The sequence below is a fragment of the Eretmochelys imbricata genome, chromosome 17 (genome assembly GCF_965152235.1).
Source record: "Eretmochelys imbricata isolate rEreImb1 chromosome 17, rEreImb1.hap1, whole genome shotgun sequence".
NCBI classification, from domain to species: Eukaryota; Metazoa; Chordata; order Testudines; family Cheloniidae; genus Eretmochelys; species Eretmochelys imbricata.
The window spans coordinates 1,677,896-1,693,219 of NC_135588.1; the positions used below are offsets into that span (position 1 = coordinate 1,677,896).

The 15,324-nt window shown below is 39.1% G+C and overlaps 1 protein-coding gene across 4 annotated transcripts in view; it reads right to left on the reverse strand.

The window, feature by feature from the left end:
* The window catches only part of FAM222B (family with sequence similarity 222 member B), a 46,495-nt gene that overhangs the window by 8,496 nt on the left and 22,675 nt on the right, over positions 1-15,324 (reverse strand). For all 4 annotated transcript variants that reach the window (XR_013348241.1, XM_077836431.1, XM_077836433.1 and 1 more), the window contains exon 2: positions 5,126-5,253. Coding sequence is in view for 3 of the 4 variants with exons in the window: in XM_077836431.1 (XP_077692557.1) it covers positions 5,126-5,207 (82 nt within the window). In the remaining variant the exon portion in view is untranslated. The remainder of the gene's footprint in view (positions 1-5,125; positions 5,254-15,324) is intronic.

A 15,324-nucleotide genomic window follows, 5' to 3' on the forward strand; every position in this document is an offset into this window, starting at 1 on the left:
TAAGGCGTACTCAGGGGACCTGAAGGACCAGTACAGGGATTCCAAGGCTACAGTGAAGTAGTCATGCGGATTACGTAGGATAGAAAAAAATAGATTACCTCAGCTGACAAAATGAATGGGAAAATATCAAGCATAATTTAAACAAAATGTGTCTTTGCTGTCCAACATCCCCATCACTTGTGATCAGTTCCAGATTTCTGTGCCAGTCCATATAACAATTAGATGTGCACCTCTAAATATCAGAAATATTTTCTTGTTAGCAATGGCGTATTTCTCTGATTAATTTCAATACGAATAAAACATTTTTCTTTATGTGCATTTAACATTCAGGCTTTAAACCACAGCTTTGTAACCTACTTATGGTTATATTTTCATTAAAATTCATTAAAGTATAACAAGCCTTAAGGATCCTTACAATAATCAAATTCAAAACAAAAAAAGAAGAGCTATACCCAATTCCTGGGTAAAGCTCTCAACTGCTGCAATTTTCCTGTAGGTTTAATGAGAGTCCTCAGTCTTTGGGAAGGAGTTAATTTTAGCCTGTTGATTAGTCTTTTAGTCCAGGAATATAAAACCCACACTTCGTCTCAACTGTGGCTACTCCACCATCATCTCAATCAATCTTTTTCTTTGAAGGCCCTGAGGCACCTGTCTTTACATCACTGGAAACTATGATCATTGCCCAATAAAAAGGCATTTTTGCTCTTTTGACAATGCATTCTTTGCCTCAAGTATTTGATATTGTCTTCAGTGTTATATTTAAGAAACAGAAGGAAGGAAGGAAGGAAGGAAAGAATTCAGATAAGAGACCAATGAGAAATCCCACACATGTGGGTGAAGGACAAATTTCAGGGTTACTCTGCTTTCCCTTGAAATCTTACAAAATTGAGGTTTTTTTGCAAAGTCTTTAAAATAAATAAATAAATAAATAAATAAATAAATAAATAAAAATACTGATACATTATCAGTTTCAAAAAGACAAAATATTTACAAGTCATCTAGCACCTCTGCCTTCATGCAGTATCCTTAGAAAAAAGCCCTTCATCTGGAGGTGGACAGAAAAGAAAGTAACTATGTAGAGCTTTAAATAGAATGCAAGACCAATGTGATCCAGAGAGCTATATCTAGAACAAATCCTCAGGCTTTCTGGACTTCTATTAATAAAAGTTATCTGGTACAGTTATAGAGTTTCTTAAGGCTTCTATAAAAAGCATGGGACTATTTCAAATCCTCTTCTCCAGCTATCCCTAAACAAAAAAAACCCCCACACATTGTTCATTAAAAATGCTTATTAACTCAGCTTTCCTTTGGCCGGGAGCAAGACTATTTATGCATATACCGGATGTGGAGAAATGCACCAAATAATCTCATACGCATCTGCCACAGAGGGGGCATTTTGATTTTCAATATAAATCAGAGCTAACTGCTAAGCATTAGTGGCGTTTAAACATCTGCCAGCCACTTTATGTGCTAAATTCTTTTAAACACAGTACCTAAACTCTTCACTAAGGGCATGTCTACACTAGGAAAATTAGCGAGCAGCAAGCTAGGGTGAAAATTTATAGTGCACGAGCTACTCAGCGCTAACTCCCTCTGTGGACACGCTTACTGAGCACTTCTTGAACAGTTTAGCTTAATGAGCTTCCAAAGTGCAGTAAATTATTGTGCACTAAGACATGAAGTGAACAACAAGAGTAAGTGTGGGAGTAGCTACTGCAGGCTTTTTCCCTGTGTAGACAAGTCCTAAATGAGGTTATGGTACTGCTTTCAGTCCAGTGTCAAGCAGTGCCTGGAAAGAGCCGGCAATATCAGGCTAAGAGATATAGCTAGCTAACAGATATTCCTGTTACCTTTAGAAAATATAGAACTAATGCAGTATGAAATTGGCCCACAATTCACACCCTCATCTCACCAAACAAACATGTTAAAAGATTTCACTAATTTGCCCTTTCAGTATGAAGCTTTCCAATACTCTGAAGTGATCACCAACCAAGGAAGCTTTTTAACAAATTGTAGGTTTTCTTTGTAAGAAAGTGCACTAAGTTCTCTCCCCTCCCATGTAGTTTTAGTCAGCAATATTCAGCTGAAAAGACATAATGCTACATATATTAATAAGATGGAAAGGAGGGGAAAAAAAAAGGGGGGGGGAGAATGCTATAAGATGGCAGTCTACCTGAATATCACATTGTGAAAGCCCCTTTCTGGGCACATCCTCTTGCTGCAACCACAGAAATGTACGGCTAGCACGGGCTTTGAGAAGTTGCTCAGCCCAGCCCCTTCCACTGAGACAGGACAAATTATACTTAGACCATCTCTCACAGAAGTTTATCTAACCATTCTTAAAACCGACAATGATGGGGATTCCACGACTTCCCTTGGCAGCCTATCCCAGTGCTTAACTATCCGAAAATGTTTTTTCTAATATCAACCTAAATCTCCCTTGATGCAGATTAAGTGCATTACTTCTTGTCTTATCTTCAGTGGACATGGAAAACCAATCACAGTACTCTTTAGAGCAGCCCTTAACGTATTTGAGGACGGGCCCCCTCAGTCTTCCTTTCACAAGATTAAACATGCCCAGTTTTTTTTTTTAAGTCTCCCCATATAGGTCAGCTTTTCTAAACCTTTTTGTTTTTGTTGCTCTCCTCTGGACTCTCTCCAGTTTGTCCATATCCTTCCTGAAGCGTGGTGCCCAGAAGGGGACATAGTATTCTACTGAGGACTCACCAGTGTTGAGTAGAGCAAGACAATCTCCTCCCGAGTCTGACATAGGACACTTTTGTTAATACACCCCAGAATACTATTAGCCTTTTTTGCAACTGCACCACAATGTTGACTCACAGGGCTTGCCTGCACACACACAGCTCTCCTGTCAGCATAATAAAACCACCTCCACGAGTGGCGGGAGCTCTGTTGGCAGGAGAAGTTCTCCCGCCGACATAGCGCTGTCCACATGGGCGGTTATGTCTGTGTAACGTATGTCACTCAGGGGGGTGGTTTATTCACCTCCCGAGCAACATAAGTTATGCCAACATAAGCCATAGTGTAGACATAGCCACAGTCAACTTGTGACCCACTATACCCTCATATCCTTTCCAGCAGTGCTGCCACCTAACCATTTACTCCAGATTTTGTAGTTGTGCATTAGATTTTTTCCTTCCTAAGTGTAGTACTTTGCACTTGTCTATATTGAATTTCATCTTGTTGATTTCAAACCAATTCTCCAACTTTCCAGGTTGTTTTGAATTCAAATCCTGTCCTCAAAAAGTGCCAGGTTGGCGTCATCTGCAAAATTTATACAAAGATAGTTGCACAATGGAGTGGAGAGTATTAGTGAAAATATTGAATAGACCAGAACAGACCCCATGGAATCTCACTAGAAAAATGCCCCCAGCTTGACAGCAAATCATTGATACTATCTTTCAGTTTTGCACCCACCTTTACAGTAATTTAAACTAGATCACATTTCCCTAGTTTGCCTATGAGAATGTCACGTGGGACTGTCAAAACCATTACTTAAATCAAGATATATCACATCTACAACTTCCCTATCCACTAGGACAGCAACCCTGTCAAGGGAGGAAATTAGATTGATTTGGCATGATTTGTTCTTGACAAATCCACACTGACTATACTTATAACCCTATTATCTTCTAGATGCTTAAAAACTGATTGTTTGATAATTTGTTCCAGTATCTTTCCAGGTACCGATGTTAGGCTGACTGGTCTATAGTTTCACAGCACCTCTTTGTTCCCCTTCTGAAAGGTAGGTACTATGTATGCCCTTCTCCAGTCCTCTGGGACCTAGTCCATTCTCCATAAGTTCTCAGAAATAACTGCTAATGGTGCTGAGATTGCTTCAGCTAGTTCCTTTAGTACCCTAAATTTTATCAGGCCCTAATGACTTGAATACATCTCAATATTCTTTAACTTGTTCTTTCCCTAGGCTGGCTTCAAGTCCTTCCCACTGCTTGTTAATATTAATTGTGTTAATGTCACAACTGTTACTACAATTACAAAGCACATTTGGGGAAATTACAAATACTGTGATGTAAGACACACACATCTCAAGAATTTGTTCTCTTCTGGTATGCCCCAGTTACATAACTAGTAGACTATTACCTTTACTCCTCAATATTCCCATGCCAAATTTCATTAGCAAGTCATGGACCATAACATGTTGTTTAGTTTGACTATAATTGGAGTGTAAATTATTTGATTTAAAAAGGTGATAGCAAGTCCAAAACCAAAAGCTAAATGAAGAGATATGAATTTTCCCCTTGTACAAGTTGCAGATACTAGGGACAGGCTAAACTACATTTCTGTAAGGAGATCATTATACCCAGTTCTTTAATAAACATTCTTGGAATAGTTTCTTATTTGCCACCCCGACTGTGGAATCAATTTGTGACTCAAGGGATCTCAGGAGGATGAGGGGAAGTGGGGGGGACAACAAAGAGAGGATGATTTAAACTATTCCCTAATAAACTAATGCTTGGATCTGAATAGAAGGTTTTCCTGAAATATCAGTGAAAATGTCACAGGGATGAAAGAGGTTAGTGAAAGTAAATGTGTTGGTTACCGCCGTAATTCTATGCAAGAACTTTCAAAGCCACAGGAAAGACAGCAGGATGGAGAGACAGCACTCTGAATACTGGAAATACTGGCCAGATTACAAATATTTGTGTTTTATCAGAATGCGATATATCCCTATATCAACAAAACAAACTGCAACAACTCTGCATTAAGAATGATTTAACAGCTATTGGGGTCTGCTTTTCAATTCAATGAAAAGGAACCAGAAAAAAAATTCTATTAAGAGCCAAATCAATATGTACGGTTTCACTGCCTAATGCTTTTAGTAAAGAGGCAAGAATTCAAGTGTGTTGTACTGCTATGATTAAAATTAACCTCTCAAACACTGGAAAGGGAAGGCTAGCTGCTAATGCTTGAACTTTGATAGTGGTTTCTCACAACCATTATTGATGGATGCCTTGAAGGCACGACAAAACATAAAAGACAAAATATTAAAGAGATTTTCCGCTGTACCTAAATGTTTATTTCATAGCTATACTAGTGCCAGATTTAACAATTAACCTCGTCCTGAAGGCAAAACATCACTCACATTTCTGAAGTCCAGTGTTCATCTGCGGGTAAGAAAGAAGCTGAAAGGAGAGGTCACCTGGTCCTGGTAGACAGGCCAGCATGGCAGACAGGCACTAACACAACATGGGGCATTCACTCCTCCGCACACTGCAACAACAAAGACAATTCAAGGTTATAATACACAGATAATACTGTGATGAAACAGAAGCAAACAGCCATCCCTATGTGAAAGAGGGACCCTGCTTCACCGATGCAATTTAATTAGCAGTATTGTTGATTAAAAATATATCTTATTCTTATCTATAGCAACAATGTACTTTCCAACTGTGGTGATGGTTAAACTGACATTTTAATATGGCGCATCTGTACACTAACTGGGAAATGAAAAATGCCAACACTTAACAGCATTCACCAGCATTGGAACGTTTCTACCATTTAACCTACAAACGACAAATTTTGGCACTTGCATTTGCAGGGTTATTCTGAAGGGGAAAAAAAAAGTTCTGGATTTCCTATGACAGGCCATCCTACTGTGGTTCTACCGAATTGTATAAAAAAAGTTACCAAGCTGCCGTTCAAAGATAAGATATAGAACAGCTGTAGTCCTTGAGTAACGGAGAAAGCTGCACAACTGCAACCTAATAAACCCAGGCAATAAAGTTATTTTATCTATAAGCAAAACAGCGTCCCTGAAGGTTACAAGACGGGTGAATAACCCACAGCTAGAGTTATATGGCATGCAGCACATTGCACAGAGGAGCAAAACTGACATACACAATGCTTCCTTTCAGGGTTACAAAACTCCCCTAATAGGGAACCTATTTTGCCTTTTCAGCCTTGGATTTAAATAGATCAAACCTACTTCTAAAACGAAGGAAGATAGAAACTCTAGGTGCACATCAGCTACCTACCTAAAGAGGACAATTCTCTTATAAGCATTTATACCTAGGTGCAGAGTTAAGAAATGACTTTTGCAGCACAGATAACTCAGTCTTTAAATCCCTTCATAACACTAACAAGACTCAGCTAGTGAGACTGATGCTGCCCCAGTTGTAAATGAACTAGCACCAGACACGTCTGCTTGGGTGTCATTCTGAGAGGACACAACGGTAGAAAATGCAATCGGATTGTCCAGCACTATGTCAAGTTGGCTAAGACTAACCTGTGTTTTAAAACGTACTGTGAAGGTAACACAGAGATAGGTCAACAAATGAAAAATGATCAGCTGTCACCAAGAAGCCATACCAAGTACCATACACCCTGACTTTAATGGAATGCAGCGGTCCATTTATCAGCATGACAGGTCAGCAGATAAGTGACGAAGGGGTTTTGTTTGCTCTAGGTAAATAATTTGAAAACAAATACTGGAAAAAAAAGTTAAACTAATATTCTTGCACCATTTAGAGAAGCACAAAAAGCCACCTTGTGAGAAGTGCTTCTCTCAGTAGAGCCAGGAACCCTTATTAAACAAAAACAAGCACCTTCAGAAAAAGCAGCCTTCTGTGCAAGGTGCTTGCCGCTCCAACAAGATGCCTTTGGGGAAATAAAGGCAGTGGACTGTATGCATTTACCAGCCACCACACTAACAGGTTAATCCCGTTTGCTCCAGATGCTGTTCTCTCAAAGAGCAGATGTTTCACTGGAATTTCAGCACCACATAGGTAAATTATTTAAGGGAATGATGAACTTGAAACCTGCTAACAGAAGGCAGGCAAAAATCTGGGTTTCCACAGTGATGCGTATTGGTGAAAAATATAGGATGGTAAGACTTTTAGGCCTCGTCCACACATTAAAGCTGTACAGTTAAATTTTAGAGTGTCTTATGTCAGTTTTGCTTACTTTTATTCCCAGTTAACTTCAACTGAACCAAAATATGAGCGTCCATGCAAACCAGTGCAAATCCCTAACTATACTGGTTTGAAGTCACACTTTTAGTTAAATTGATGCTATATTCTCATGTTAACAGGACCTTAGTGATAATATCTAAAGCTCAGACTGCTCAAGATAGATTTTATAGAAAAGTGATGGACTTCACAACTGATAGTTTTGAGTGGATAAAGTTTTCTAAGTTTTCTAACAAATTCCTTTCAAGCAATTGGGAGCACTTGAAACAAACCTCTACCCCTACAAGGAAACTAGTTGAGAATAAACATCCTGTATCTTGGCAAGGAAGTTTAGCAACTTCTATGGTCTAATGGGATCAGCTATGGCCATCACAGTTAGAAGAAACTTTAAGGACATGGCTACACTCGAGAGTTTACAGCAGCGCGGCTGCATCAATGCAGCTGTGCCACTATAAGTTCTCTAACGCAGCTGCTCTAAGCTGATGGGAGCTCCCTCTTTGTCTTAACTACTCCAGCCCCTGCGAGCAGCAGAAGCTATGTCAGAGGGAGAAGTTCGTCCACTGACATAGCACTGTCCACACCGGCACTTATGTCAGAGTAATTTACGTTGCTCGGGGGGTGGTTTATTCACACCCCTGAATGACAGAAGTTATGCCGACATAAGCTGTAGAGTAGACATAGCCCAAGGTTCTTAAAGATGAGAAAGACATAGAATGCTGCAAATGTTCTTCATTGCCCACTACTGTTAGGCAATGAAGAACATTTGCAGCATTCTATGTCTTTCTCATCTTTAAGAACCTTGGGCTATCAACAAGAAGGTAGAGGCTCTTTGGAGCTCTTTGGGTACCAGAACTCCATGTAGATGCCTTTTTGGAGAGTACTACAAGTTTCTGAATTTGAAACTGGATTTGACTAAATCAGTTCCCATTAGATCAATGGGACTGACACCAATGGTATACAAGTTGTGGCATACACTCCATGATATACCCATCTTAAAGCACACATACCCAAACAGCTTTGCATTGAAGGGACAGTTTTAACTAATGAAACCATGAATGATCATTTCACCACTACCATACATTAAAGGCTACGTGATGGAAACCAGAAGCATGGATCTTGACTCTAAATTTAGTTCTCAGTTTTAAAATTCTATGAGGTGGAAGGGCCCCAGAACTTGGGCTTCAGCCCAAGCCTGAACGTCTATACCACCATTAAACAGCCCCTTATCCTGAGCCTAAGTCAGCTGTCACAAGCCAGCTGCAGGTTAACTGCAGTGTAGACATAACCAAAGTTTTCCATGTCATAACAGTTGGTCAATTTGTACAAGACATTAACTTGTTTATTGAGCCAACTGATCAAAGGTTGATCAAAACCAAGCACCATAAATCCGATAGGTTTTTCTCCGCAAATATTTGTTTATGAAAAAGCTGCATCTTTATAGCATGAATACTTTCAAAATATTAGAAGCAAGTCTCCCAGGTATATTGTCAACTAAGTTACATGTGCAAACAAGTGCCAGTTGTGAGTAGTGGAGAAGTGGAGCTCACCATAATTTAGGGCACTGAAAGCCAGCATGACTATTCCACGCTACTGATCAAGGCAGACAAGCCCAAAACAGACAGCCCTTTGAAAACCTAAGGAATTCACTGGCAATCCTGTGAGAAATATAAATACATGGAACTCTCCAGGCAGTGCAGAATTCAGATAATTATGCAAAACACCAAGAGAACAACTTCACTGTGACTCTATCACTAATAGATGGTAATAATTGTGTTCACCTCACAAATCTTCCATTTTCTTTCAGACCTCAAAACCTGAACTGTAATTTTTCCTCAGCCTGTAACAGACAGTTCTCAATGGGATTTAAAGGGGTTTAAAAAAACCCTCAGCGATGGCTTGCCACATCCAGAGCTTAAATTAAATTATTTTAGGAACAGAGACATTGCTTAGCCTCTACATTTAAGAAACTTATTCATGAATATAAACAAAGCTGCAGAATTCCATGAGAACTTTCCTGGCATCCTGTGGACAGTTCCCGCCTCCAAATTATACCCAACAAGAATGAAAGACAAAACAAGCATTCAGATCCCTTTTAAACCAAAGATGACAAAAAACATTGTAAATTTCCACAGACTTTGGCATTCTTCCCTTATACACTTTTACTGCTTCACCTGAGTAAGCAAAAGCTCAGATTCAGCAGAAAGTATCTACCCTCTCTTTCCTCACTCCTCTATTAGTTTCACAAGTCTGGCATAACTGAGGCCTGTTTCTCTGTCATCTTTGTTCATTGTCTACTCTTCACAGAGTTCCAATGCAAACTTCAGCAATGCAGAGGATTTTAATCAATCATCATCAGGTCCTGTAAGCATCTCATTTGTACTCCAAAAAAACCAGCGGCTAATCCAGGATCTGGTGCTCTCTCTTATTTCATGGCTAAAGTATCTCTTAGCCTCTAATGTTTTATGTAACAACTTTTGTATGTACACCCCCTAAAGAAAGGAGCACCACCATATAAAGTACAAACCGCACTAACAATACTTTATGACTGCACAAGTAACACTAGAGTGAGATATGCAGAGGGCTTATTTAACTGTTCAGTCTTTAAATATCATTATAGTCTTAAAGTATTGTGACTCTTCCTCTTGCTAAAGTGCGACAGAGAGCGTCAATGCCTTACACGTACCTACAGCAACAAACAGGATGACGACACATTCAAAATGTGAACAAGTGGCTAAGAGCAGCCCAAGACAGCATTAAGTTCAGAGTGGTCAGACTGCTATCATGGGAAAGCAGCATTTCCTTGGTGTCCAAAGCATACCAATTTACATAGTTAAGAATCTGATTTCATCTCCAACTCACACAGACCTTATGTTTACTAAAAGTCTGCAAAAATAAGCTTTGCCTAGTTCATTCTGTGTAGGAGCCCACAAGCTAAGTTACTCACTTTAAATATAGGAGATCTGTACACAGGAGATTTGTGATGACAAAGGCAAAACATGTCTTAAAGAAAGAGCTTTATTTATATGAGAATTTTTTTTTTAAATGGAAGCATTTTAAAAAGAATTACCACCTTTTCCTGGTCTCCACTGTAGGCGGACTGCCAATAATTTAATTCATAATGGCCAGGGAAATAGTGGCTATTAAGAGAAGCAATGTAGGTGTTCTGGCAGTGCTAAGAAAACGTATCATGGAGGAGCTGGTTATGACTCCATAGTTAAAGCTGAGCTTCATTTTGTACTTTAAGACATGCTTCAATCTCTTATTTTTTTTAAATTAAAAATACAGTATACCCTCCCCAAATTTACTCTTTGAGAACACAATGAATATTCTAAGATTTTACAAGTAAATTCATTAGCTGATCAGTTAAAAATTAACATGTCTTCTAACAGTTTTAGTATGTCAGGGTTTTTTTGTCCTTAATGATCTCCATAATGGAGTAATGCAGTCACTTTATCTAAGTGTTATAATTATATAGACTAGAGACAAGGTCAACTAACTCTTAAGTGGGCCATTGGGACAGAAGCAACTCAACCCTTCCTCACCAGCTGAAATAAAAGCATCAATTCTATTGGTTGGAATGACTCAGTGGTAGGAGAGAGACTGGACCATATGTATAAACAGTTCTCACTGGCAGATGAGGCCCAACTGCTACTGTCTATGAAGACTCCAAGGCTGCATACTCTCTTGGGCATCAGTGCTTGCAGGGCTCCCCTTATCACTGTCCTTTGAGGCAGCACTGTTGTGGGAACTGAGGGAACTGTGCAGAGGACACATTAGGACTCAGTCTGAGCTTTCTTTGCTCCCTCCCAATGCTCTTCACTCGCTAACACAGCCCGCTTATTTGCAATTGACTGAAAGACTAGATTCACCAGTATATTCTGGCTGCTTTACACTGCTCCAACAATGCAAAGCAGCTGTAAACCCAGCTTAACTGGGTGCTCTGGCTGCTTGATGTATCACTAAATCTGCCATTAAAAGTTAAATATAAAAAGAGATTTAGAGCTGACACTACATATAATCTAATCACTAGAAATATTGCACATAGCAGTCTCTTTGGGCTTCTTGTTCATGAAATTTTAAAATATTCTTTTAAAACTAAAATTCCCCCCAGACAAAAATCTCCATTAGTGATTTTTAAAGTCAGAAGATAAAAACACTGACTCTTTAAAAATCAATCACATCTAATCTGGGACCGCAACACTAGACTGCCATCATCGTTATTTTAGGACATCACTATAGGGCCGAGTTAGGGCTGGTTGGGTGCCTTAACTGAATATTTTTTTCAGCTTAATTCTGAATTCTCGAGTTGTAATGCTTTGTTTTGGACTAATCACAAACACCCCTACTATGTTTTTTTTACCATTAAGTTACCAATAAATTGAGATGATGAAGGCTGAGAGTATGTATTGTTTTGTGTTGGTAGTAGAAAGCATTCTGTACCCCATTTCCAGAGTGGGCTCAACTATTTCAGCTGCCACAGGGCAAGGTGACCTACACTTAACTTCATCCTAAACTGAGCTATCGATGGAAGGGCTCCATCAGTTTTAGCAAGAGACTTCTCAGAGGTTGCCATAGTAGAGCTTAAAATTTCAAGAAAATTCTATGTTTATCAACCAGAAAATAGCAAACTTCAGAGGCAGCAGTTCTATCAGGGAACACAGATGCCTCTGGTATCTTGTACCGCATAGAGTAAGTTACTTGTTCTTAACAGCCCAGTGCTAGAAACAAAGTCCCATTACTCTAATTTACGTGTTCTGCCACTAAATAAATAGATCACATGCTCAAATTAAAAGTTTTTGCTGACCTTTCAAACATACCATACTGCCTGAAACTCTCAAGCAGGCAAAGGAAATGGTCCCCACAAAACTGACATAGGCCAATGAAATGAGAAACAGGTCTGATTTTGAAAAAAGTAAGCTGGTGAAGTCTAACTTTAGACTCATGAAAATAAACATGCATGTTTGAAATTCCAGGATTAACTATAGACCTTCACTACTGAGGTCACAAAGCTCAGAGATTTGAGAAGGCAACAGAAACTACTCACACAAAAGAAAAGCTCAAAACTATTTAAAGTTTCCAGCACCCTGGGGTCCCTTAAGCCTTCTGAGGGCTTTAAGTACCTATGGCTCAGGGACGTGCTTCACTTCTTCCCCTTATTCATATAGAAACTGCATTAAATTTAATAAATAGTAACAATGCATTATGATTATGACAAAATCCCAAATACACACTGCATAACTGTAAGTTCAGCCTGAAAAAATGCTCCAGGACAAACTAGGGTTGTAAAGTTGCTTTGGTACAACCATATGTAAGTGCCTGTTACAAACATAACTGAATGCAAGCTGATTTTCATGCTTCTAGCGGAACTGTCTTGTTTACTCCCAGTTAAGACACTAAAGACAAAAAACTACAGACCACTGAAGCTCATTCCTTTTTTGCAATAAGGAAAGGAGGACTTGGGGCACCTTAGAGACTAACAAATTTATCTGAGCATAAGCTTCACAGCTCACTTCATCGGATGCATCTGATGAAGTGAGCTGTAGCTCATGAACTTTATGCTCAAATAAATTTGTTAGTCTCTAAGGAGCCACAAGTCCTCCTTTTCTTTTTGCGGATACAGACTAACACGGCTGCTACTCTGATTCCTTTTTTGCTCTCCCAAAGTAACCCATAGTCTAGTTTTTGAAGTATATATTATGTTCTCCTGAACACATTCATACCAATTACACAGGCAGGAATTGTTTACGTAATTCACACAATACTGAAAGGAAAAATTCTGTATTTTCAAAAAGGTCAGGGCATTACAAACGTCAGTTTGAGAAGGCCAGTGATTTAGGAATCAGCATATCTAAGTGGTATTAGTTAGGTGTTACGTTTTTGTCTCCTTTCATAATGCAGCGTCACTTGGTGTGTATTACATTTTAAGAGCATACACTCACACCACACACCATCCCCACTAGCCAACATTGGTATTTATTACAATTTCAGTCAGTTCCATCACTTGTAGCTCACGAAAGCTTATGCTCAAATAAACTGGTTAGACTTTAAGGTGCCACAAGTCCTCCTGTTCTTTTTGCGAATACAGACTAACACGGCTGCTACTCTGAAAGTCTAGACTGATATCATCAGCATATCTCCCAGACTTCCTGCTCTCCCCTTCTCCCATTTTCCACCATCCCTCCATTTCTGGGAATCCACAAGGAAACATTCTTGTGTAGTATCTCTGCTGTAACCTGCTAGAAGAATATATTTGACATACCTAACTATTTTTCATAACTAAACTATCAGACCAGCACTGTTTTCACAGACAACACATGCAACAACCTTTTAATATTTTATAAGTCAAAAATTGCAAAGTAATGTTACAGAGGAGGCGGCTTTTCTTGATATGGCAATAAATCACTCTAGCAAGTGTATGGGGAGTAAACAAGGAGAGAAGGAGTGAACAGTGGAGAGCTGCCTTTTGTATGAGTTGAAGTGTCCTATCAGCTTCTACCAATATAAAGTTTTTTGATTGTCTGAATCAAGAAGGTCCTCTTCTAGATCTCTCTAAGAGCGTCAATAAAATCGATTTTGCTCCTTGCAGTTTAATTAAGGTTTTGCTTATAAACCATTTCACCTTTAGGCTGACCACCATTTATAATGTTAGTCAGGCAACAAAATTAGTTAGTTTGAAAAGCAAGAAAGAAGAAATTGAAATGTATATGGATCCACTTCTTGCCCTTTTTCCCAACCCACTGAAAAAACTCAAAACAGAAAACTAAGGGGCTTTAAAGTAAGAGTTCACAAAACAAACACTGGCAACATTACAATCCTTTTGGACTTGAAAGCTGTCAGGAAGGGCTACCTGGCTTCAAATCAATATCTGTAATGTTGAACAGAAGTTCAAATTCAGCCAAAAGACTAAAATATTGCACCTATAATCTCATAACAGGTATGCATTACTGTGAATAGAAAAGGAGGACTTGTGGCACCTTAGAGACTAACCAATTTATTTGAGCATAAGCTTTCGTGAGCTACAGCTCACTTCATCGGATGCATACTGTGGAAAGTATAGAAGATCTTTTTATACACACAAAGCATGAAAAAATGGGTGTTTACCACTACAAAAGGATCTTCTATACTTTCCACAGTATGCATCCGATGAAGTGAGCTGTAGCTCACGAAAGCTTATGCTCAAATAAATTGGTTAGTCTCTAAGGTGCCACAAGTCCTCCTTTTCTTTTTGCGAATACAGACTAACACGGCTGTTACTCTGAAACCTGATTACTGTGAATGACATCCGTACCATCAAATCCATTTTATTGTGATAAAGCAGCAAGTTCCAGTATATGATTTTTGAATATAAAAAAACATTTTAGGTTGGTCTTATTAGATCTTAAAATACAGCACTGCACATCTGCTGAAGAGTAGAACAGTAGGTTTTAATTGTAAAATGGAGTTTTACATAGCTTCTGGCCTTTGGTATAAATGAGGTCTTAAAAAAAAAAAGGAAGAGCAATGCATCACTTCAGTTATTAAAATCCGTCCAACTTGTACTTTAGCCTTGGGATAACCACCACCAACAAACTGACTTGGAAGTAATTATCACTGCTATCTGCAATAAATGTTAATTAGACATAACTGAACTAAAGCCCTAATCTGAATGACGCTGTTGCTGGCAAGAAGCCTACTCCTGTTTGTACTCTGCAAAGGAAGCTGTTAGCAACGATGTGGACAAACACGAAATTGCTTGTGTGGCTTCCCCATTGCAAATCACCATGCATTTCCACTAATGCCTGGTTAGTTGGGCCAAAATAAAGCCATTAACAATGCTTCTCACTAAATATGTTTTAACTTAATTTCTGCTGGTTGGTCCATTTATATTTTGCATTTTTGCTAGCCAACAGACCAGAATATGGTTCCACCCCCTTACAGTTTACTTCCAATTTTAATTATTAACTCTTTGTCCTTCATCCAGGCATCTCAACGAACCTTACAAACACTACTTTGGCCTCCCAACCACCCTGAGACAGCCATGAATTGCGCATATTCCATTTTACAGATGCATAAAATCAAGACAAAAATTAAATAGAAGGAAGGCTGGTCTTGTAATTAAGACATTGGACTGGACTCATGAGACCTGGGTATACATCCTGGTTCTGCCATGTGATCTTAGGCAAGTCATTTAGTCACTCTGTGCTTCGACTGTCACTTATACAAGGGATAATCTCTATCTTGTCAGGTATGAGAGGATAAGTTAAAGTTTGCAAGGTCCTCTATACTACAGTGATGGGCGCCCTATTACACGAACAGATCAGCTGAGGCTTTGGAGTAAGTGGCAGAGCTGGGGACAGAACAGGGAAGGAAACTGTATCCAAGGTAGTGGTGTAAT